The sequence below is a fragment of the Rhineura floridana genome, chromosome 8 (assembly GCF_030035675.1).
Source record: "Rhineura floridana isolate rRhiFlo1 chromosome 8, rRhiFlo1.hap2, whole genome shotgun sequence".
In the NCBI taxonomy this organism is placed as follows: Eukaryota; Metazoa; Chordata; class Lepidosauria; order Squamata; family Rhineuridae; genus Rhineura; species Rhineura floridana.
The window spans coordinates 10,208,332-10,234,481 of NC_084487.1; the positions used below are offsets into that span (position 1 = coordinate 10,208,332).

Consider the following 26,150-nt stretch of genomic DNA (forward strand, 5'->3'; position numbering starts at 1 on the left):
CTCTGGAAGCAATAATGTGGCAGGATCGGGGAAGCATCGCGGATCAACTAATAAAGCAGAATAAATTCACCATTCATGTGATATTTTTGCGTCAGTACCATGTTGTCAAATACACCAGCAATAAAACACCAGTCCGGAGGGGGCACTATATGATTCTTTCTTCTTTCCCGCTTGATTATTTGCTTTCAATCCCTTCACTTTCCGCCTTTCTCCCTGTGGACTTTGCAACAGGGTCGCTGCAACCCGCTGGCGTCAACTTGCAGTTTACTGTAGTCATTTCTGGGGCTTTGGACAGGGGGAGACGGCGAGGCAAGTGTGGAGAGACAAGTCAGGTGTGGCGCCACTCCTCAGGGGAGTTCGCCCTCTTCCCAGCGCTCTGACCTGAGATCCGCGTTCAGATTGCTCCTACTCTCCCCCGCGGGCTGGGGAGGAGGTGTGGTCGCCGGAGGCTTCAGTCAACGGGAGCCGCGAAGAGGATATAACTGCCGCGGAGAAGCAAGGGGGAGGCCGAACAGTGGATCCATTTTACGCACGGACGAGGATGGCGGCGGCGGACGCGGATCAGCTGGAGGCGGCGGCGGCGGCGGCGGCTTCGGACTGGCGGCCCGCTCTAATGCAGCATCCCGTTAGCTCGGCGCTGCTGGCAGCCGCCGGGGTCCTGCTGGGGCTGTGGTGGCTGCTGCCCCGGCAGCCGCTGCAGCGACTGCCGCCGGGTCCCAGGCCGTGGCCTTTGGTGGGCAACGTCGCCTACGGCCTGATGCCCAGGCTGATGCTGCCCAGGCGACACAAGGGCGACAGACGCCACTTCCACCGCACGTACGAAGGTGGCGGCGATGACCCCCGGTCCTTTGCGGCCCATCTGTTGCTGACCGAGATGGCAGAGATCTACGGTAGCATCTTCACCTTCTTCATAGGCAGTCGCCCCTGCATCGTCCTCAGCACCTTCGAGACCGTGCGGGATGCCCTGGTCAACAAGGCTGAGGTCTTCAGCGACCGGCCCAACACACCCAACGCGGCCATGGTCACCCAGAGGAAAGGTAAAAGGAGGAGCGAAGGAGGGAGGGAGATCCGTGCGCGGAAGGGGGCTTTTTTCGGCGGCTTCGGCGGCCCTTCCAACTCCTGTAGCGCACGGGCGCATCAAACTCGCAGCAGCTGTGACAGACATCATGCTGGCACTTCCCTGGTGGGTGCGTGGAAGGCCCAGCTGCAGGGCTGGCTTGGGAAGAGCCGGGCTGCGAACATGGCAGTCGCTGTGACAGCTTATCATTACAGGGACATCGTGGGAGTGAAAATCTCTGTTTAATTGGGGGCTTGATGAGAATAATACTTAACATTAACAGAATGCTTCACATATATTATCTCAAGCCAGCCTTCACTACCCTGGTGCCCTCCAGACATTTTAGACTTCGACAGCTGCTGATGGGACTTGTGGTCCAAAACATCTGATGGGGACATTCTTAAGATGTTCTTAAACAGCAAGGTTTTTTGTCTATTAGTGAATTTCTCTGCTTTTTAATCCGGGAGGTAAGAAATGGGATCCTGTGCAAGTTTGCTGAGAATGGATTGATCATTTGCATGTTTATCAAGTTCAATGGGATTTACTGCGCTGCAATTATGGTTAGGATAGGTAATATTGACCATGGGGGAGGAGGAGGAGAGGAGGGGATTGGAAAGGGAGGAGGAAGGGGAGGGAGGGAAGAAGGAAGGGGGAGGGAAGGGGCAAAAGGGAGGGGGGAGGGGGGAGAGAAGGTTTGATCGTTTGCATGCTTTTTGAGTTCAGTGGGATTTTACTCCTGTACAATCATGCCTAGCATAGGTGAAACATGTGGGGAGGGTGGGGAGGGTGAAGGGACAGGGAAGGGGAGGAGATTGGGTGGGTGGGCACTTGGCACAGGGAAAGCCCCTTTTCTTTCCAAAAGGAAAATGTTGTGAACAGTATCATTGTTTTTCAGGGTTTCCCCCACCTTTTTATTCTACAGCAGGCACATGTGCTCTCCCACCCAAATTGAAACCAAAGCTGTCACTGGCCACATCCACACCAAACCTTTATTTAATTTTAGAAAGTCATGGCTTCCCCCAAAGAATCCTGGGAAGTATAGTTAGTGAAGGGTGCTGAGAGTCCTAGATGCCCTGTTCCCCTCACAGAGCTACAATCCCCAGAAGAGGGGCTGACTGTTAAACAACTCTGGCCACTGGAGCTCTGTCAGGGGAATAGGAGTGTCCTTACAACTCTCACCACCCTTCATAAACTATACTTCCCAGGATTCTTTGGGGAAAGCCATGACTGTCTAAAGTGAAATAAATGTCTGGCATGGGTGTGGCCACCTGATTAGTCAAGCCAAATGGCTGTGAGTTTGGCTTTTAGAGCATTGACAGTTGCTGAGTATGCCCGACATTATCATTGAATTCCATGTTAAATTTCTTAAATTAATTAAAAATCATCCATGCATATTTTTTTTAAACTGTAGAAAATGAAGGTCAGAGTATGGGACAAGGTCAGTAATAGGATTACAGGTACTTTGTGAACATGGCTGATTTTTAGTTAATTTCAAAAAATGCAGTAATTAGCGAACTATTGCCTTAATATTCCATGCAAGTAAAGTAATGCTCAAGATTCTACAACAAAGGCTCTTACCACATATGGAGCAAGAAATGCCAGACGTCCAAGCTGGATTTACAAAGGGAAGAGGCACCAGAGATCATATCGCAAATATACGTTGGATAATGGAACGGAGCAAGGAATTTCAGAAGAAAATCACCTTGTGCTTTATGGATTACAGCAAAGCCTTTGATTGTGTAGATCATGAAAAACTATGCAATGCTTTACAAGAAATGGGAGCGCCATAGCATCTGATTGTCCTGATGCGCAACCATACTCTGGACAAGAGGCTACTGTAAGGACAGAATATGGAGAAACTGATTGGTTTCCAATCTGAAAAGGTGTGAGATGGGTGTATTTTATCACCCTATTTGTTTAATCTAATGCAGAACATATCATACGGAAAGTGGGATTGGACCAAGATGAAGGAGATGTGAAAATTGGAGGGAGAAATATTAATAATTTAAGATACGCAGACAATACCGTACTACTAGCAGAAATCAGTAATGATTTGAAATGAATGTTGAAGGAAGTTAAAGAGGAAAGCACAAAAGCAGGAGTACAGCTGAACATCAAGAAGACAACAGAAGATTTATATAACTTTAAAGTTGACAATGAGGACATGGAACTTGTCAAGGATTATCAATACCTCGGCCCAGTCATTAACCAAAATGGAGACAATAATCAAGAAACCAGAAGACGGCTGGGACTGGGGAGGGCAGCTACGAGAGAACTTGAAAAGGTTCTCAAATGCAAAGTGAGGATTATTCAGACCACGGTATTCCCAATCTCTATGTATGGATGTGAAAGTTGGACAGTGAAAAAAGTGGATAAGTGAAAAATCAACTCATTTGAAATGTGGTGTTAGAGGAGAGCTTTGTGCATATCATGGACCGCGAAACAGACAAATAATTGGGTGTTAGAACAAATTAAACCAGAACTCTCACTAGAAGCTAAAATGATGAAACTGAGGTTCTCATACTTTGGACACATCATGAGAAGACATGATTCAGTAGAAAAGACCATAATGCTGGGGAAAACAGAAGTGCATAGAAAAAGAGGAAGACCAAACAAGAGATGGATTGATTCCATAAAGGAAGCCACGGACTTGAACTTAGAAGATCTGAACAGGGTAGTTCATGACAGATGCTCTTGGAGGTCACTGATTCATAGGGTTGCCGTAAGTCATAATCAACTTGAAGGCACATAACAACATATTGCCCTTAAATTGGCTCATATTCATCTTGTGAACTACAGCAATTCCAAGACCCTTCTTGCATGTAGTATTGCTGAACCAAGTTTTCCCCATCTTTTAATTGTGCACTTGGTAACTTTTCCCTAGGTGTAGAACCTTTCCTAGGTGTAAACATTTTCAAGGGCAATTTCCAGTAACTCATACAACACAGTATAAAGAACAATAATCAATGCAAACAGTTTACAATAGTTGCAGAATAAACAAATTTATTTATTATTTGATTTATATCCCACCCTTCCTCCCAGCAGGAGCCCAGGGTGGCAAATAATAAACAAAGTGTGGGGAAAGAATGTCTTTGCCTGGCAGGCACCTAAAATACATTAGCATACATCATATTGTGCATAAATCCTGCCTGTCATTAGACAAAGATGCCATTACTTGAAAATGGGGTAGGCACTTTCCAAGCATCACTTCTGCCATGAACTTGTCAGAATGGTTCAGAATGGTTCAATGTAACATGGCTGTGATCCAGGGAATTGTGGGGATTTTATCTTGTGCAGAGCTAGGGCTCTGAGTGAGTGGGAAAATACCAGTTTCGTTTCCCAGCTGCAGTTAATTAGGAGGCCTGAGAAGATACACCTGTCTATCTGATAAGACCCTGGTACCAAGGTCGAACAGCCTCAGAGGGGAGGAGGGGCCTGTTAGGTGCAAAGCCTCGAGAAGCATTACCTCATTACAAAGCCCCCTGATTGGCTAAGATAGTATGGCCTGTTGCTAGGATCTTTTTCTTAAGAATAGGGGGTGAAACCTATAGCCTTTGTTCCCCTGGGTTTCATCTAGATGGGTGGTTACCTGAGTGGGGTTCCACTGCCTTTCACTACCCAAACTATGCCTCTCTGGGGAGAGGTGAGATTTTCAACAACTACCTCTTCAAGTAAGTAGAATAGATTAGTTAGTTTTGTTATTTTGGTTTGTGTCTGAACTCTCCGTATTTTACCTAAGCCCCTTTTTTGGGTGTGGGTTTTAAGGAATGTTTTGCTGCTATTAATTGTGCACTTATATTTTATTCAAATAAAGCTACTTCTTATTTACCCATGTGAGTTCTTTGCAGGAGGGGAAATTTGGCTCTGAATCTTGTACCTTGGCCACTGCCCACTGGCTATCGTGTTTTGGGGCTGCTTGGGGCTCCAGGACAAGGAGTGCCTGTTTGGCTCTTGTCTATGGGAATCCCTGGCAGAACTATTTTTGGGCTCTGGGTTTCTCCTGACTCAGAGTGGTTACTCAGATTAAGGAGCGGTGGCAGCCTAAGTACTACCTTGTAGGTTGTTGTTGGTTTGCTCAACCTTGCCAAGGAAGGATACTTTGCTGGGATCAATTGTCCTGGGTTGGGAATTGGATCCTGGAAATGTACCTAGCACCTGTTGGGTGATACTAGGTCATGGCAAGCAACCTCCACAACACCCACACCTCATACAATACTGTTTTCTCTTTAATTAAGCTGTCTGACAGGAATCCAAGAGGAGAGCTTTCCAATTGATGCCTCTTCTACCTAGTCAAAATGAGAATTGCCCCAAGTTCCAATCTCCAAAGGGTTCATATGTTACAGTGGCTTGCCTCATGCTTGCTAACCCAGGCACCCACCCTATTGATTGGGCTCATGCATCCACCCATGACAGAGGTGATAGTTCTTGTCTTCATCGGAACATCTTGAAGAAGCATGGATATTCCAGGGATGTAAACTGAACTTTGTAGCTTGCTCAAGGCTAACTAGATGCTTGAGTTTTTGTTTTATTTTATCTTGTACTCTGCTTTTCTCTCTTCCCCCTTACTCGCTACTTTTAAAATAATCTCTATATCATTTGGAACACTGGAAGTTTAATGCAATCTGTTACCGTTGAAGTGTGCTTAGGTCTACAGGCAGGCAACCGGAAATCTCTCAACAGCAGCACATAGCATGAATTATTTTGACAGTCGCTGTTGGAAGTGGGGCAACAGCAACTCCTGTTTGGGTTCTTTTGTTTGTATTCCAGAAGGGAGATAGAGTTAGGGTCATCCAGCTGGCTAGGCTTGCCTACCTTTACCTGGGCTCTTCTTTACCTAACTTCCTTCCGTTGTAAACTGATATGCTCAGGGAAGCTGACCTGCCTCTCCTTCCTTTGTCTTCTTCGACTGTCTGAGGAGAGAGGAGACATCTTTGTCTTTGCTCTCTCTCCTGAGCCATGAGGGCAATACCCAAGTCTGGGCCTTGAGCCTCCAACTTAGTTAGTTAGGAAAGGTATACATAGTTCTAACTATCTACTACGTATTTCTATAAATACAGTAGGTTTTCTTATTTTACTAAGTGGAGTTGCTTTTCCGGTTCCGGTCCCGGTAAGACGCTTAACAGTATCGCTCCTATTAATAATATTTCAAATCTGAATTTCAACTAAAGTTAGAGCACTCCTTACTTTGAAGTTCCAGCCTCAAAGTCTTAAGCTGTTTTCCAGCTGCGATAAAGACCATAAGCTGACTCCCACAACAAGCTGACTCCTATAGTAGTGAGGATAATTGGAGAGTCAGACAAAACGGCAGTTAAGCGAAATAACTTGTTCTCTTGCTGGCACAATGCTGAAACAAAAATAGAACAAAATTGTTTGAGGGGTTGCCCATTTACCAAAAAAAATTGACTGCATTGCCTAGTAATTGAATCATCCGTTATTATTACACATTTGTTACCTCTTTAAGAAATAACAAGATGATATTCACAAGGAAAAAATGCCAAGAGCCGGATACTTCCCAGGGAGTAGAGAAATCTGATCCTTCGACTATTCAAGCGAAGATAACTCAATACTTCCCAGTGAAAAAGGAAGGTTTTTTTCATCATTCTTCACTTGGCTCTCTGAATGAATCTAAAACAAACATCCGAACGTCAAGTAGATATGATTGGTCATTAGACCGGCAACTGCAAATTAATCTCCTTAAAGAAGACTCGCAAGCTAGAAGTTTAGCGGAAGAACTTCAAGACGCAGGCTTCAGATGCTCTTGTACATTAAAGGACGAGGAATTTCCCTCAGAATTAATGACTATAGACTCAATAGCCGAGTCCCAGGAATCGAGGAATATACCTGCAGAAAATAGGATTATAAATGACTCCCAAAACTACTGCAATGATGATACGTTCAATTTACCAACATTGGGATGGTGCTTGGCAATAACAAAAGAACTGAACTTAATAAAGGCGTATATCTCTGAAACGAACAGTTTATTAACTACTCTGGTTAGCTCTATAGGGCCACATTTTACTGGGAATTCTAACCCCGATGATAACTCGAAGACGGCCCATAACATCCAAGTTCCTCTACCTCAGAAGTTGAAATTGAATGACAGGAACTCCAAGACATCAAATTTGAGTTCTCAGAAAGGAAAAACGCAGAAAAAATCGAAGAATATCAAAAACATTAAACCAGCTTCATCTAGGAAAATGAATTTTAAACCTTTGTTCAAATTATTGGAGGCTCTGCCTAAAATTAATCAAGTTTCCATATCTGATGTAAAGAAAAAAAAGGCATCCATAAAAACTATTTCTCCGAGAGTGGGCTATTTAAGTACCTCATCTGGAACTAATAAATCCTCATCTGAGATTGTTCTAAAGGCACCAGACAGAGTTTCTGACGCCCAAGGCCTTAGTACATACGTTTATGTACCTCCAACCTTTGAAAGCCTGAACGAAGTTCAAAATTGGAAATTACAATTAGTGAAAGATAAACTAGCGATCACATTCCTGCCAAAAATATTGAAATTATGGACAACTCCCTCGATAAGCCAATTCTTTATAACATGCCTTGAGCCTTATATGCTGAATATTCAACGCAGGAATTATATTAAGCATACGACCTACCTGTATTCAAATGACTCTGATAGACGTGTCATTTTCACAACTCAATCACCTTACATCATTGAACGGATTTATAGGATCAAAGATTTGCTTGCTGCTCAAGGCATACTGGTGAGACGTTACTTTATCAACAAGGCCCCCCCTCACCCGCTATTTGACTACTTCCCCCCACTGGGGAGAAAGAGGAGATTTCGGAAATAGAATATTCCCATTACTCAGAGAACCCAGGAACAGCTATCTCCTTTAATTAAACAAATCCAACAGCAACACCTAGTAGCGAAGGCTTCTCCAGAGTCCAGGTCCCTGCGACAGGTGGATTTTACTCCTGAAGAGTATCTACTTTTGGAATCTTATGACTGCTTACCAAAATTAGAACAGGAAGAAATCATCAATAGATTAACCCATCTGATTCGAAGACTATCAAAAGGAAGTTTAGAGGTAAAGGTCGTTAATCCTTCACCTGTCATGGATAACTTGATTGACGCCCTACCAATGCCAATAACACCAGCTAATCAACTTCCCTTACAAGCAATATTACCAAGCACAAAAAATGAAAGCCTCTTGTCATCTGACGAAGAGAAGAGTCCTCCCAGCTTAATTTATCATAAATGGATCCGGAGCCCAGCGAAGACAGCGACCAACCCAACATGGCTTGAAACGCGCCTGTTACAACCTGAGGAGCAGGGGGCAACAGATAGAATTTCAAAGACTCAAAAAGACTCCCAAACGAAGTCGACACAAGCCTATAGGATTACTTCTAATGTTAGTACTCTTGACCCCGTAGTCAATATCATTACCCCGTATCCATGAAATTTGCTAACAATAGCAGCTAATGTAAACAACCCAATGATTATTTCTCGGCCCCGCAAAGGAACAACCACATCCAGAGAAACGTTAGCGGGCTCCCTTTACTCCATATTATCTTGGAATATAGCTGGTTGGAAGAGTAAGATGGTGGACTTGGCATTTATTCAGTTTTTACAACTTTTTGATATCATTTTCCTACAGGAAACGTGGTTACTCCCAGGAGAATTACTTGAGATTAGAGGCTATAAAGCTTGGCTAAAACCTGCGATTAAATCAGCAGCCAGAGGTAGAGGACGAGGGGGCTTAGCCATCCTGGTGGCCACTCACCTAAATTGCCAAATAATAGATCTTAACCTGCAGGCCCCATACATTTCCCAGGCATTGGGTCTTAGGATTCCGGGACTTTTGCCTATTATATGTATAAACATTTATATCCCTCCAGCTAATTCTATTCAACAAGAATCTCCTTGGCTGATGCTAGATTCATTCTTAGAGGCCCTACAAGCTAGATATCCATCTTATGAGCTCCTTCTGGGAGGAGATTTTAATGCAAGGTTGGGTTCCCAAAATTTTCAAAACTCCAAAGGCGATGACGCCTATGGTGAGTTCCCCCGAGGCCGTCCTTTTCTAAACAGATTAGCTCAAGATCGTGTAGTTAACAAGTATGGTTTAGTACTTTTTCAACTAATCCAAAAATTCCAACTGAATTGTTTAAATGGCTCTCCTTTAGACCTTTCTAAAGGTGCCTTTACATACCATGCCAGAACAGGAGCCAGCCAAGTTGACTTTTTCTTTAGCTCCCCCATGTTGACAAACAAAGTTAAGGAACTTAATGTTCTTATTAGGCCAGAAAGTGATCACCTCCCCTTAAAGTTAATCTTAATGACCTCCTTGAATAATAGATCAGACCTAGCAAAGGCCTCTTATTTTGATCCTTATTATGGCCGTAAACGCCTAAAATGGTCACAGGAAATAGGAATCAAGGCCCATTGTTTACTGTTTTCAAACCCTTTTACTCACTTATGTAATATGGCCATAATAGATCCACAGAATAGTATAAAGGCATATGAATCTATAATAATTGAACTTACCCCACAGATTGTTGACCTAACGGTAGCATCAATACCCCTTCAACCAAAAACCTGGTTTGATAAAGAATGTAGGACTGCTAAGAAACACCTGATCAAGCAAATCAAACTATTCCAGTCCAATAACCAACCGGACCTCTATCAGCAATTAATATCTAAAAGAAGGATTTATAAATCTTTACTTAAATCAAAAAAACACTCTTTATATCAGGCTAATTGGAGGGCACTGGAACAAGCAGCCCTAAAGGGGAATGAGACGGAATTTTGGAGACTTTTGCAGGGGAATTTGAATCCACCGAATTATATACCTTCCCCCCCAATTATGGAAAAAGAGTGGGTTGCCTATTTTACTTCAACCTTTGGCAACCTCCTCTCTCCAAAACCGGCAGCTATTACAGAGGAGTTGGCCGGCCTCCCGCTCTGGCCCCCAGTCACGAAGGAAGACATCAGGGATTTAATGGCCTTCCTGAGAGTGGGAAAAGCCCCTGGAGAAGCATGCTGCCCCCTGATTTTTTTATGCAAAATATATCATGGTGGGCGCCTCTTTTTGCTACCCTTTTTACTAACATAAACGATACAGGTAGTATTCCACAGGGCTGGTTAACCAGCATTGTGGTCCCAATTTTTAAAAAAGGAGACCCCTCTAAGCCGGCAAATTACCATCCTATAAGCCTCTTAAATGTATCATTGAAGTTATACTCCCGCCTGCGCCTAAATAACTTACAGGAGTGGGATGAGACCAACTCAATTATATATGAAGAACAAGCTGGTTTCAGACCAAAAAAATGCACATTAGATCAGGCGTTAATACTGCAACATTTAATAGGGAAAACTAGATCAAAAGCCATTTCATCCTTGTATCTCGCCTTTATTGATTTTTCAGCGGCTTTTGACACAGTTGACAGAGAGCTTCTGTGGCAAAAACTAGCTCAAACCAACATAGACGAAAGATTGCTCTGGTTGATTAGAGCCCTCTATCAAAATACTGTTATCCAAGTTCATACAGGAAAGGATGGTGCTCTATCTTCAAAAGTCCCAGTACATAGAGGGGTCAAACAAGGGTGCTTATTGGCACCCTTTCTATTCCATTTTTTTATTAATGATATAGTAGTGGCGTTATCATCCCCCCTCCTTCTTCCCCCCTTCCATTGGCACAACAAAAATTTCTATTCTTCTATATGCTGATGATGTAGTCCTATGCTCACTAACTAAAATAGGTCTCAAACGTATGCTCCAAAAATTGGAGGAGTATTGTCACTCTCAGAAATTGATGATCAACCAATCCAAATCCAAAATCATGGTCTGCAGTAAAAATATGAAAACCAAAAGTAGATGGTTAATAAATGGGGCCCCATTAGAGCAGGTTTCAACTTTTAAATATCTAGGTATTTATCCAACAGCCATGCTTGGATTCAACAGTTAAAATCAGTGACCCTAGCCAGTTCCCGAGCATTAAACACAGCTAAAATATTTTTTTTTCTCATGGGGGCCAACTAATCCCCCCAATGAGAAAGATATTAAAAGTTAAAATACTTCCCAAGATTCTATATGGTGTAGAATTGTGGGGACCTGCAGTGAGAACTAATTTAGAATCAATCCAGAACGTCTTTATGAAACAAATGTTAGGTCTGCCTGCGGGAACTCCATCAGCCCATTTTAGAGCTGAATTAGGATTACCCTCATTAATGGCACGTATTGATGTCGCCTACTTCCGGTATTGGCTCCGAATTTTTAAAATGAATGATTCAGATTTGGTTAAAAAATGCTGGCAAGATCAAATGCGCCATGGAGGATGGGCGAAAGAATGTCATACTTTACTTTCTAAATACGACCTTTCCTTAGCCGAATTACAGGAACTAAGTAAACCCGCCCTTCGTAATTGGATTTATGATTACGACGCAGCTCAGGATCGTGCGTCTATTGTAACGGCCCACTTTTCCAACTGGTTTCCAGGTTTCAAACGGAACCATTCAATAACAAATTATTTAGAAGCACTTAATAGAGCGCCTATAAGAAGAGCTTTTACCGCCTTGAGGTTTCAAGTAATGCCCACGGCCTATCTTGACGGCCGCTATGCAGTGCCTCTGTATTTATGGATGTAAGACAATTGAGAACATAGTTCATCATTTATTTATTTATTTATTTATTTATTATTTCAATTTATATACCGCCCTTAGCAGAATAGCTCTCAGGGCGGTGAACAAACAAGGTAAAATTCAATATATCATGGTAAAAAATCACAAAAACATGTACAAACAAACAACAGAAAGCACAACAAAAACAAATACAACACAAATTAAGAAGGATACATATTAAAAATAGAAAGATTAAGAAAATTAAAAGATTAAAATGCCTGGGAGCATAAAAAGGTCTTTACCTGGCGCCGGAAAGATAGAAGTGTAGCCAGGCGTACCTCTTTGGGGAGGCTGTTCCACAACTCAGGGGCCACCACAGAAAAGGCCCTAGATCTAGTAACCACCCTCCGGGCTTCCCGATGAGTTGGTACCCGGAGGAGGGCCTTAGATTCTGAACGAAGTGAACGGGTAGGTTCATAGCGAGAGAGGCGTTCCACAAGGTATTGAGGTCCCACGCTGTGTAAGGCTTTATAGGTCAAAACCAGCACCTTGAATCTCGCCCGGAAGCAAATAGGGAGCCAGTGCAGACGCGCTAGAATAGGTGTTATATGCGAAGACCGACTGGTCCTCGTCAATAGTCTGGCAGCCGCGTTCTGCACCAGCTGAAGCTTCCGAACTGTCTTCAAGGGCAGCCCTACGTAGAGCGCATTACAGTAATCCAATCTTGAAGTTACCAGAGCATGAACAACGGAGGCGAGGTCGTCCCTGTCCAGATAGGGGCGTAGTTGGGCTACCAGCCGAAGATGGTAAAATGCATTCCGTGCCACCGAGGCCTCGAGAGACAAGGAAGAATCGAAAAGAACCCCCAAACTACGTACCTGTTCTTTCAGGGGGAGTGTAACCCCATCCAGAACAGGGTGAACATCCACCATCTGAGCAGGGAAGGCGTTCACCAGCAGTGTCTCGGTCTTGTCTGGATTGAGTCTCAGTTTATTAGCTCTCATCCAGTCCATTATCGCGGTCAGGCAACAGTTCAGCACATCAACAGACTCATCTGAAGAAGATGAAAAGGAGAAATAGAGCTGCGTGTCATCAGCATATTGATGGCAACGCACTCCAAAACTCCTGATGACCGCACCCAGCGGCTGCATGTAGATGTTGTTGAAAAGCATGGGGGACAAGACCGACCCCTGAGGGACTCCACAATGGAGAGTCCATGGTGTCGAGTGATGTTCCCCAAGCACTACCTTCTGGTGACGGTCCACAAAGTAGGAGCGGAACCACTGCCAAGCAGTGTCCCCGACACCCAACTCCGCGAGCCTCCCCAGAAGGATACCATGGTCGATGGTATCAAATGCCGCTGAGAGATCAAGGAGAATCAACAGAGTCACACTCCCCCTGTCCCTCTCCCGACAAAGGTCATCATACAGGGCAACCAATTAATTTTATTGCCCGCTTTATGATAATCCCAGGTGGAAATTTTTATCTTTTCTATTAGACTCTTTAGCGCCTTGTACAGATAGAGAGAAGGTTAATGCGCTTTTAGCAGATAATTTTAATTCTGTGACCCTTGCGGTCGCCAATTTTGCCTTGGCGGCTCAAAAAATGAGAGACTCTTTTGTCAAGGAAGTACTGTCATAAAAGAATCTCTAAAAGTTTTAAGTGGTTATAATTTTATTTGTGCATGCATGGATGTATGTATAATTGCACATGGCCAATGGCTCAGCTTGCAATAAAGTTTCTACTACTACTATTTTACTAAGTGAAATCTCAGTGATCTAAATGCAGGGAAAAAGCCTTCTACTTAGGTAAATACACACACTGGCACACACGCAGCTCAGATGCTGAGGATCTGTGCATATTTCCATAGCAGTTGCTAGAAGACATGAACGGAACAGATCTACTCTACTGTGCTGTGTGACATAAGTAGGATGGGGGTGAAATTTGACTTATTGAAAGGTGAACCTATCTAATGCGCATTTTCCAAAACAAATGTGAACTAAAACCCAGCCATCCTTTGAAATCCACATTTGTTTGGATTTTGCAATGCAGTGCTGTAGCTGCTAAGAAATGTACACAAAAATGCATATATTGGGATGAAGTGTGCATAAAAATGCATATATTCATGAAAATAGCATCCAAAATCTGTTAGGAAGCATTGCTTTGCAAAAATGTGTAAAATGGAATGCAAAAATGTGTATATTAAGAGAAAAATGCATTAAAATGCCAATTAATTTTGATGAGGGCTTTTTTAAAAATCCTAAACCGATGTGGAAATGTGGAGAATTGGATTGGGAAAATGAGAAACAAAAATGGACAAATGCACCTACCCCTAGTTATAAATTGTAGCTCCTCAGCTGCTTACTGATAGAGAGGCCAGTGCAGTGGAATGGGACCCAGTGCGGGAATTTCAACTGGGGCAATCTATATTCATACCCTTGCTAGGTTTCAAAGTCCATTGGGTGGCCTTGGGCAAGATATCTTGGTAACAGTGTTAACTATTGTGAAGATACGATTTCAGATCTCGGCATGTTTCTTTTTGTTTTCTCCAGGTGTGGTGTTTGCACCTTACGGCTCGGTATGGAAGAAACAGAGGAAGTTCTGTCACTTGACTCTCCGCCACTTCGGATTAGGAAAGCACAGCCTGGAGCCTAAAATTATTGAAGAATTCAAGTATGCGAAAGCAGAGATCCTGAAGCATGGAAAGGAGCAGTTTAACCCCTTCCCCATTATTGGCAGTGTGGTGTCCAACATCATCTGCTCTATGACGTTAGGCAGGCCCTTTGACTACAACGATAAGGCATTCAAGAGATTACTGGAGCTCATGTCGCGTGCTCTGGAGCTCTCCCTGAATGTCCACATCCTTCTGATCATCATCTGCCCTTGGCTCTACTACCTACCTTTCGGCCTTTTCCGAGAGTACAGGCAGATTGTGCTGGACATCACAGCCTTCCTGAAGACAATAATTCAGCAGCACCGGGAAAGCCTGGATGCCCAGAATCCCCGGGACTTCATTGATATGTATCTCCTTCATGCAGATGAGGAAAATAAGACGGACAGTGAAAGCAGCTTTAATGACGACTACTTATTTTTTATCATTGCAGACCTCTTTATTGCAGGCACAGACACTATGTCCCACACCCTAAAATGGAGCCTGCTTTACATGTCACTTCACCCACAAGAACAAAGTAAATGGCATCTTTTCTCCTGTGGCTAATTCTGAAGTAGATTTCCTCTTAAGCTTCTCGTTTTCAAACTTTCTGTTTCAGGGGAGTTTTCCACAGGGGTCTGCATTGCTGGAAAGAATTGTGCGTAGAAGCTGCTGTTAGCTGTACCTTTTGAGCTAATCTTCCTTGCAAACAATCAGTGCCACCTCTTACAGTGAACCCAGTGCCCTTGTGCTGACAAGCTCTCCATGAGTAGTACTAGTCAAAATGGCTTTATATTTCCTCCAGTGTTGGAGGCAGTATACCTCTGAATTGCAATTGCCAGGGAACAATGGGTGTGGGGGTGGGATGGGGCTATTGTGCTCAAGTCATGCTGTTGTGCTCAGATCATAAGCATCTGGTAGGCCCCTGTGGGAAGCAGGGTGTTGGAGTCAATGAGCCTTTGGTCTGATCCAGGAGAGCTCTTATCAAGTTTTTAAAGGAGCCAAAATGGGGCCACTGTGGAAGAAGCAGAAAGATGTTGGCATGCTTGAGTGAGCCCTGAGGTATGCAGAACTTCCCAGGCTATAGTCTGAAGGCACATGTGGCCAGCTCAGGTGTGGTCAGTGCCTGGATGGGAGACCGCCTGGGAAACATATGGAAGCCGCCTCGGGTTCCTATCATGGAAAGAAAGGCGGGGTATAAATGTTAATAATAATAATAATACACACCACACAAAAAAGAGTTTTGTAAAAGTACTGGGCATACCTGGTGTTCTCCAGGAGCCATGGAATGTTCAGAGTAGCAAAAGAAAAACAGGAAGCCAAGGAGAAAGAGTAAATGAGTTTTCTTGACCCCCCAACAGCTTATAGCAGAGCTGGGGAACCTGGTCCTCCAGATATTGTTGAACTGCAGCTCCCATCAGTCTCAGCCACTATGGCCACTGGTCAAGGATGATGGGAGTTGTAGTCCAGCAACATTTGGAGGGCCACAGTTTCCTCATCCTTGGCTTATTATAGCATCCTGGACTTAAGGCATGAGGGCCTGGCTTGAAACTTGAATAGGAACACTCCTGTCGGGTGGGGATGAGAGGATTAAACAATTAGGCTATACTGCAACATTTTGTTGCACGTTTGACTTGTACTTACCTGCCCGAAAAGGATACTCTTGTTGTGGACTGTTTATCAAGCCAGCCTCAGAAAAGCCCCCAGGAGAAGACTGCATTTAATGTAAATGTTACTGTTCTCCATGACCTCTGCTTGGGCCTTGCTGTTCCTGCATGTTTGTCTACAGAAGGCCAAGAGAGCGCTTCTGAACAAACAGATCTTGTGCAGGGTCAGGCACCTCCCCCATCGTCACTTTTTTGTGGTTTCAGGGAGAATGTGAGCAGAGGAGGAAGGAGGAGGAAACTCGCCAGAAGGGAAATAGCTCTTGTGCTGGTGAGAGGAATTTGTAGAGCCCTGCCTGGGACACAGTAGAAAACCACCAAGACCATACCATTTTAGAGTCTTTGGTGGTGGCATCCATATGTGAAACTGATCCACATTTGAATATTTCAAAGTTAAAACATTGCTTGTCCTTCAGTGGACTGCATTTGGACTTCACTCAAGGACAGGGTTAAACAACTGTGCCTATTTGCATGATTGAGCAATTGTTATAACCACTTGATAGCTTTTTATTTCATCTTAGCTTGATTGTCTGCCACAATACGTTACACAAATTATCAGTCTCAGTAGAGCTGAGTAAGGCCCGGTGCAGCAGAATGAGGTGGTGGAATGGGTTGCACTACTTCAAATTGCAGGTAGGGGTTGTTATTTCCAAGCCAAATTGATGCAGCCATTGGTGGTTGGTCCATCTCTAGTGAGAACAAGCTTCTTGGTTTGCTTGCAGGACATAACATATTTTGCAAGAAGCAAAGAAGGAAGAAGCTGTTAACAGAATTAGTGCCTCTTGCATCACTCTGAAAATATAAAAAAACCTCTCCAAATACTATGAAAAAATCCAGACTTTGCAGCTAAAACCAGCTGAAGATTTTAAGTAAATGAAGGTGTGGGCTTAATTTTCATAAATTATTCTAGATATAGAACCTGGGCTTACTCATTACAGGGTTGTCTCGGGGCAGAGATCTAGGCTCACATATCCTTAGTGTTATTAAAGCAAACGTTACTTAACATTTTTACTATATCCCAACTATTAGTCAGGCCAAGTGTGGTACAGATAAGCTGATTCTGGAGAGGTTTAACAAACAGATAGAAGGAAAACGTACATCTCATGGTAGACCAAATATACTTGCAATATCAGATGCATCCTGGATAGTCATTTTTGAATGTGCAGAGGAGGGAGGCTGGTGTGGGTAGGTGATGGCTGTGAATGCCCATCTCAGCTTGGGTTTCCAGATGTTTATGATTTACAGAGCAGTCTTAACCATAGAATGCCAGTGTAAGTGACTCTGGTGTGCATTAAGCCGGCATAAGTTATCTCTGTTCCAAACTCCATTCAGGAGGAATTTTACTTACACCACTCTTTTTGCCAGCCTTTTTATGCTAGGTCATATGACTGAACTCAAAGGGGGTTGGAATAGGTGTAAGTCTCTCCTTGCTCTGCCCCACAATGCCCCTGGAATATCCCTTTTTGGGAATTACTCCAGCTTAAGTTCTGCAGGATGAGCCAAGGTAAGGGACTTACACCAGCATAGCCCTAGCTCAGCTTGGAAAGCCCAAGATCCACCAAATCAAAACTCTGTCAGCCCAGCTGATCTTGTTGATGTTAGCGGTTCTTGCGTGAAATAGCATACGTTACGTTGGATGTAAGATGGTTAAAGAAGCAACACAGAGGCTTCAGAATGTTTAAGAGTCTTTACTTTAAGACATTAAGGCCAAAGGCTTTACATGTAGAGTTCCCCCCCCCTCTAGATAGAACTAGGTAGAAAACTGCTTGCTTCAAAGACACACACAGAAGAAGGAAGAACTAACAGCAGGCTGTTACAACTTTCCCAGCTGTTATCTCCCGTTACCATGACAACTACTGTCTGGCCTTGGATGTCTGCTCTCAGGCCAGCACAGCAGATAAGGCTGCTTTCCCATACATCTTGGAACATTTCAGACTTAATGAAAAAATACATTGGTAGTAAGGCCTAGTAAGCCAACAGATCTTGGATTTGAAATGTGCTGTTAATAAACTGTGGGACTGGCAGAAATTGAATAATCCAATCATGACATCTCCAGGCTCTGAAAAACACAGAGTAAAAGTCTAACAGAAGTGTAAAGCAAAAGGCACATTAAAGCTAGCTACATAGTCTTTTCCTCTTATGCTTGCACATGTCAAAATGTGGAATTGAATGTGCATTTCTGCAATGACTCCAAAAATGTTCAGAGCAGCTGAAATGAGGTCAAATAGAAAACTAGATCAGTTGATTTTAGTGCCTGGAGTATTGTTAATGCTAGTTGTCTTCCCCCCCCCCAAAGTAGATTCTTTAACTTCTTCTAGAAAAAAGACAGCTACATCTTGATTGTATGTTAGATGGGTTGTAGCATAAATGTCAAAGATAGCGGTGTAACCACAGACAGTTTATAGTACATACACTCTGTCTCGTTTGGTCTTCATCTTGCCAAAGCTCTCCAAAAGTAGTAATAGTGCCCTTAACCATAAAAAACTTTACAGCAGTAGAACATTCCAGTTCTAATTTAATTCGAAGAGAGCCCCATTTATTTTACTTGTGATTAAGGTCATTTCCAGACAACCTGTTCGTTGAACATTCTTTCTGATTTGCTTGTAAGGAGGTTAGACAAAGTTACATCAAGCAATTATTCTCACGCAGTTTCCAGTGTATTTCCCCATCACTTTGCTGATGGCAAAAAGTCTGATTTTGTTTGGGAGGGGATGGTATGTGCAATTTTTTTTTAAAAGCCTTGCCCCAGAAGCATGTGATGTCATCATGGAAACCTAATTTAACATAACTAAGTTTTATAAAGCCATATTTTTAAAAAGCACTTTTGCTTATAAATTTTTTAAATCTAGTATTATTTCAATTTGTAATTTTTATGACAGAGAAGGACAAAATCAACAGAAGAAGGAAACCCCAAACTGTTACAGTCAAGATGACTTGCATTTATTGTGATCCCCAAGGATGGCAGGTATTACAGGGGATTAAATGGTTAACAGAACAAACTATCCAGGCTCTGATTGCAAGCGCTACACAGCTGCAGGAATTTGGCTCAATTATGAGAGGCCCATAAAAGGAGGAGGGAGGCTGCAGAGTGGTGTGGGGGAGTGAAGGAGTTATATGAGAGAGGTGTTATCGTGGATATTTGTATTCCTATGTTTCCTGAGAACTTTATTTGTATGCTGCAAGTAAAGCTTCTTCCTAGCAAAAGCTGTGGCAGTCTATCTGGCGTCTTACTTCATTATTTTGGGTTACTGGGTTACAAATGCTGCTAACACAAACCCCCAAAACTGGCCCAGTCTGGAATGGCATTGCAAACCTCTCCATAAGCCTGTTGCATGAATGACTGTGTTCCTCATATCTGTCATCCTACATTATTGTTTATGGCTACAGATGAGTCAACCTGCCCCCATCTCTTCTAATGCTTATCTTACTGTGTTTTGTTTTGCATAGAAAAAGTTCAAGAAGAAATTGATTTGGTCATTGGACACAATAGACCTCCTTCCCTTGCTGACAAAGCACGCATGCCTTTCACAGAAGCAACTATAATGGAAGTTCAAAGGATGGCGGTGGTCGTCCCTTTGTCTATTCCTCGAATGGCCTCAGAAACTACAGGTATGCTTTTCGGTGGGCTTCAGCTCTCACCTTTTGGCACAAATTCATTTAGCTGAGAGCTGCACATTGGAGGGAAACAAGGAAAACTGAAATTTGAACAATGTGCACTTTTGCTTTTCTTGCTTCTGTGTTAACTTATGAAGTAGAGGCTCAAAACATAGTTTTTAAAAAATAAAAATTGGGAGGGCAGGGGGTAGCAGAGGACACCCATGGTGACCACAGGAGCTACACTGGGGACCATAGGAGTAGAATAAGATTATTATTTTTTTGCCAAACTGTGTTGGGTGTACTATATTGCAAAATAAGTCGGGTGTGTGTGTGTTCAGATTAAACACATCTGTCTACAGCTGACACACAAGAACATAAGAACATAAGAAGAGCCTGCTGGATCAGGCCAGTGGCCCATCTAGTCCAGCATCCTGTTCTCACAGTGGCCAACCAGGTGCCTGGGGGAAGCCTGCAAGCAGGACCCGAGTGCAAGAACACTCTCCCCTCCTGAGGCTTCCGGCAACTGGTCTTCAGAAGCATGCTGCCTCTGACTAGGGTGGCAGAGCACAGCCATCATGGCTAGTAGCCGTTGATAGCCCTGTCCTCCATGAATTTGTCCAATCCTCTTTTAAAGCCATCCATGCTAAAACAAAACACAGGAAGGTGGTGGTTGTTAATAATAATTAAGTTTCTATCCCATCCTTCCTCCCAGAAAGAGCCCTGTTGAAATATAGTTGCAAAGCCACTTTCTCATGTGGCCATTAATCATGTGCTTTTTTAAAAAAAAATCTATTGCAACTCAAGTATTTTATAACTGTATTTCTGTCATTCACACAAGCACAACAGGAATAGGAGAAAAACTCAAAAGTGTTTTAAGTAGTATGTATGAATTCAGTCTAGAAATGGGACAGTTGAAGAGACAAGGCCACCTTGGGCTCCTACTGGGAGGGTGGGATATAAATTTAATAAATAAATAAAGAATAAAGGGCTGTGGCTTTTGGAAACCAAGCCTTCTAGCTGAGCTTGGTTTGGAGTTGTGGAATTTAAACTAGGGAAGCCTAGAAACAAGGTTTATTCTAATGTGCAGCTAGACACATTTTGTACAGCGCAAAAAACAATTATACAGTGCGAAATAAGTTTTTGTGCAGTTGATCATATGGGATTTAATAAGGAGCTTGGTAGTTTCTAGAAAAGAATGTATGAGAAAAAAATAAAAAGAAATAGAAAATGAAGATAAATACTGGCTTCTTTCAAATCTTCATAACCATATACTACTAGGCAGTGCTTTTTTGGTAAAAAAATATATGTATGAGATGCCAGTACTCATATATTGATAAATGTACTATGGTTGCCAGCACAAAATGCCCGGCATCAGCAGCAAAAAAAAGAGGTGCAGTTGCTCTGTACCGGCGAGTACTATCACCCAAAAAGCCCTGCATATAGTATATTATGGGACAAATTACTGACTAGTTTGGGGCAGCTGTAGGGAAAAAGAGCTTAGGAACAAACATAGCAAGCTTTCTTATACTAAGCCAGACCTTTGGCCCATCTTGTTTAATATTGATTGATGGCTGCTCTCCAGGGTTTGGAGCAGATGCTTTGGGAATTTTGCAAACAATTTCGCCATTATCTCTTTTTTGCCAGAGCTGATATGAGAATGACCTATGATCAGGCTTAAGTGCATCTCCAGGTATCTCTCATGTTGTAAATAAGCTACTTTTGCAGCTAGTTGAGTCACTAAGGACGTGTTTTGAACTGAAGTAAACTGTAGCATTGACTGCAGTAGTGCTTCATGGAGTATGCACCACCTTGGAGTTGGACGGCATCCTTTAGTGGCTGACAAATCTGAAGCAAGCAACTCCTGTGTTTACATAGTACTGTGTGATATCTAGTGCCAGGAGGGCTGTGTTGGGCACATTTTTCATCTCCTATGCTCTTGGTGAGGTTTTTACTTATCCTGCGTGTTCCTAGAGAGGCCCATAACACATTAAATTGCATACAGGAATACACAATTGTGTACTTAAATTGCATATAGGAATTTCACACCGTTCTGAAATAACACTTTCCCACAAACTCTTGCTTGTGGTAAAAAAGAGAAAAGTCCAATCCACTCAGACTTAAGGATTTTTATGTTTCCTTGATGTTTGTGGACAGAGATTAAAAGATCTATAAGTAACACCTTTCTGTAAGTTTGAAAATGCAGTATATTAATATAGTTAACTCTCTGGCTACGTGTATGTTTTTTTAAAGAGCTCCAGGGCTACACCATTCCAAAGGGCAGCGTAATCGTTCCTAACTTGTGGTCTGTGCACAGAGATACCAACGTATGGGAGAATCCAGATGATTTCTGCCCGGCAAGGTTTCTGGATGAAAATGGCCAGCTCGTCAAAAAAGAAACATTTATTCCTTTTGGAATTGGTAATTTAATTTAACTCTATTTGGGGGGAATATTATGACGACAAACATAGTGTCTTGATAGTAGTAGATCTTTACAACCATGTGTATTACATATTGTATGCTCAGTGTCTTAAAGGAGCCAGAGAAATGCTTGCTTCTCTCTCTCTCCCCTTATCGTTTATTACAGGGGAAAGCAGATTTCAGTTTTGTCAGATTTGCCTTGTTTTGTTTTTTTACTAGAACTCCAAGATCTCAATGGGAAACCATGCAAAGAACAGGCTACTTCTGAGCACATTCTGAGCCTAGGATTTTGCTTTCAGTGCTAGAACTGAACTGACATCATAGCCCTTTATCAATAGTCCACTCCTGGTTAGCTTTCTTCATATCAGCATTTTGATTTAAATGGGAGAAGTTGTTTCCCAGCTCCACTGCTTGAGAGCCTTTTAACTGGAGATGCTGGGAACTGAATCTGAGACTTTCTGCATGCAAAGCATTTCGCTGTTGCTGATTGATGGTCCCTCTCCACTTTATCTTTTAGCATCCTTTTCAGTAAAACCTGGTTATATGGTTTTAACTATGCATTGTTTATGGCACAGAAGGATATGAAACTGCCTTGTACTGAGTCAGACAAGATGATTAGTCCATCTAGCTCAGCATTGCCTACATTGACTGGCAGTGGCTTTTAGGGATGGAAAGATCTGTCAGTTTCGGTTTTCTCAGTTTTTCATTTTTCCAGTCTCAAATTTGGTTTCACATTTCTGCAGCAATTTGCGAATTTTTTTTAAGAAATCCTCATGAAAATTCTCTAGAATTTTAGTGAGAATTTCTACCACTAAACACATTTTTGTGTGCCATTTTGACTAATGTACACATTTTTGCAAGCAGTTTCTCCTCATGTAATGCATGTTTGTATGTTATTTTCAGTAATATATTCATTTTTATGCACACTTTTCCCTGGGCACCTACTGGGAGGAAGGGTGGGATATAAATGTAATTTTGTTGTTTTGTTGTTATGTGCCTCCAAGTCGATTACGACTTATGGCGACCCTATGAATCAATGACCTCCAAGAGCATTTGTCATGAACCACCCTGTTCAGATCTTGTAAGTTCAGGTCTGTGGCTTCCTTTATGGAATCAATCCATCTCTTGTTGCTCTTCCTCTTTTTCTACGCACTTCTGTATTCCCCAGCATTATGATCTTTTCTAATGAATCATGTCTTCTCATTACAGGCGGGCCCCACTTTACGGAGCTTCGCCTTTCGGCGTTCTGCTAATGCGGCGTTCCGCTAATATGGAAATTCCCCACTTTAAGGTGCTTGGTTCCGCTTTTATGGTGTTTTCTCTCATCGTGCGCCATTTTCACATGACGCACACCGTTATCTTCAATGGGTTCTGCTTTTCAGCGGCAGTCCAGAACAGAACCTGCCATATAAGCAGGGCCCGCCTCTATGTGTCCAAAGTATGATAACCTCAGTTTCATCATTTTAGCTTCTAGTGATAGTTCTGGTTTAATTTGTTCTAACACCCAATTATTTCTCTTTTTTGCAGTCCATGGTATCCGCAAAGCTCTCCTCCAACACAACATTTCAAATGAGTTGATTTTTCGCTTATCCGCTTCTTTCACTGTCCGACTTTCACATCCATACATAGAGATCGGGAATACCATGGTCTGAATGATCCTGACTTTAGTGTTCAGTGATACATCTTTGCATCTGAGGACCTTTTCTAGTTCTCTCACAGGTGCCGTCCCTAGTCCTAGCCTTCTTCTGATTTCTTGACTATTGTCTCCATTTTGATTAATGACTGCTGAGGTATTGATAATCCTTAACAAGTTCAATGTCCTCATTGTCAATTATAAAGTTACATAAATCTTCTGTTGTCATTACTTTAGTCTTTTTGATGTTCAGCTGTAGTCCTGCTTTTGTGCTTTCCTCTTTAACTTTCATCAGCATTTGTTTCAAATCATTTCTGGTTTCTGCTAGTAGTATGGTATCATCTGCATATCCTAAATTATTTATATTTCTCCCTCCAATTTTCACACCTCCTTCATCTTGGTCCAATCCTGTTTTCTGTATTATATGTTCCGTGTATAGATTAAATAAATAGGGTGATAAAATACATCCCTGTCTCACACCCTTTCCAATGGAGGACCAATTGGTTTCTCCATATTCTGTCCTTATAGTAGCCTCTTGTGAAGAGTATAGGTTGCGCATCAGGACAATCAGATGCTGTGGCACCCCCATTTCTTGTAAAGCATTCCATAGTTTTTCATGATCTACACAGTCAAAGGCTTTGCTGTAATCTATAAAGCACAGGGTGATTTTCTTCTGAAATTCCTTGCTCCGTTCCATTATCCAACGTATGTTTGCGATATGATCTCTGGTGCCTCTTCCATTTCAAACAGCTTGGGTGTCTAGCATTTCTTGCTCCATATATGGTAAGAGCCTTTGTTGTAGAATCTTGAGCATTACTTTACTTGCATGGGATATTAAGGCAATAGTTTGATAATTACTGCATTCTCTGGGATCCCCTTTCTTTGGAATTGGGATATATATTGCACTCTTCCAGTCTGTGGCGCATTGTTTAGTTTTCCATATTTCTTGACAAATTTTTGTCAAAGTTTGGACAGATTCAGTCTCAGTAGCTTGTAGCAACTCTATTGGTATGCCATCTGTTCCTGGTGATTTGTTTCTTCCAAGTATTTTAAGAGCAGCTTTCACCTCACATTCTAAAATTTCTAGTTCTTCATCATATGGTTCCTCTGTTAATGAATCTGTCATCCTGGCATCTCTTTTATAGAGTTCTTCAGTGTATTGCTTCCATCTTCCTTTTATTTCATCTCGGTCAGTCAGTGTGTTCCCCTGTTGATTATTCAACATCCCTACTCTTGGTTTAAATTTTCCTTTCATTTCTCTGCTCTTTTGGAACAGGGCTGTTATTCTACCCTTCTTGTTGTCCTATTTCTGTACAATAACTATTGTAATAGTTCTCTTTGTCCCTACGTACTAGTTGCTGTATTGTTGCGTTTAGGGTTCTGACTGTGTTTCTATCTCCTTTTGCTTTTGCTTTCCTTCTCTCTTTAACCATTTTAAGAGTTTCTTCAGTCATCCATTGAGGTCTTTCTCTCTTTTTAACTAGAGGTATTGTCTTTTTGCATTCTTCCCTGATAACGTCTCTGACTTCATACCATAGTTCTCTGTCATCTAAGTTTAAAGTCTCAAACCTGTTCCTTATTTGATCTCTATATGCTTCTGGGATGTTATTTAAACTGTATTTTGGCATTATGATTGCTTTGTTGTTCTTCTTTAGCTTTACTCTGATTTTCGATACGACCAGTTCATGATCTGTACTGCAGTCTGCTCCTGGTCTTGTTTTTGCAGAAAGTATGGAACTTCTCCATCTTATATAATCAATTTGATTCCTATATTGACCATTTGGTGATGTCCACATGTACAGTCTTCTTTTTGGCTGCTCAAAAAATGTGTTTGCAAGAAACAAATTATTGGCTTCACAGAATTCAATAAGTCTTTCTCCTGCTTCATTTCTGTCTCCTAGGCCCCATTTCCCCACAATTCCTAATTCCTCTCTGTTCCCTACTTTTGCATTCCAATCCCCCATGATTATCAGCACATCTTGTTTTGGTGTGTGATCAATTTCTTCCTGTACTTCTGCATAAAATCTCTCCAATTCCTCTTCTTCTGCATTTGCCGTTGGAGCATAGACTTAGATGTGGTTGTGTTGATAGGTTTCCTGTTTAATCTCATTGATATCACTCGCTCAGACCTTGCGTTGTAGCTCCTAATTGCTCTTTCTACATCACTTCTCACTATGAAAGCAACCCGTTTCTTCTCAATTTCGCATTTCCTGCATGAAATATTTTGTAGTTGTCTGACTGAAAATGTCCCATTCCCGTCCATTTTAGTTCGCTCACACCAAGTATTGTAATGTGGATAAGTTCCATTTCTTGCTTCACAATTTCTAACTTTCCATGGTTTATGCTTCTCACATTCCATGTTCCTATTGTGTAAGTCATACAACCCCAGGCTCTCCTTTCACATCTGTGCACATCAACCTCTGGGCTACCTTTTGGCTTTGACCCAGCTGCGTCCTTAGTCACAGCACTAAGAACATAAGAAGAGCCTGCCGGATCAGGCCAGTGGCCCATCTAGTCCAGCATCCTGGACTTGTTCTTTGTTCTTCCCCA

The 26,150-nt window shown here is 42.4% G+C and overlaps 1 protein-coding gene across 4 annotated transcripts in view; it reads left to right on the forward strand.

The window, feature by feature from the left end:
• Positions 1-206: 206 nt before the first annotated feature.
• The window catches only part of LOC133390176 (cytochrome P450 2U1-like), a 29,929-nt gene continuing 3,985 nt past the window's right edge, over positions 207-26,150 (forward strand). For 2 of the 4 annotated variants that reach the window (XM_061638195.1, XM_061638196.1), the window contains exons 1-4: positions 218-1,037; positions 14,191-14,826; positions 19,400-19,561; positions 21,800-21,967. In XM_061638195.1, the coding sequence (XP_061494179.1) occupies positions 542-1,037; positions 14,191-14,826; positions 19,400-19,561; positions 21,800-21,967 (1,462 nt within the window). In that variant the 5' untranslated portion in view covers positions 218-541. Of the gene's footprint in view, positions 1,038-14,190; positions 14,827-18,831; positions 18,918-19,399; positions 19,562-21,799; positions 21,968-26,150 lie in introns of those variants that run through there. The other 2 variants (XR_009764329.1, XM_061638197.1) reach the window with 2 other exon arrangements.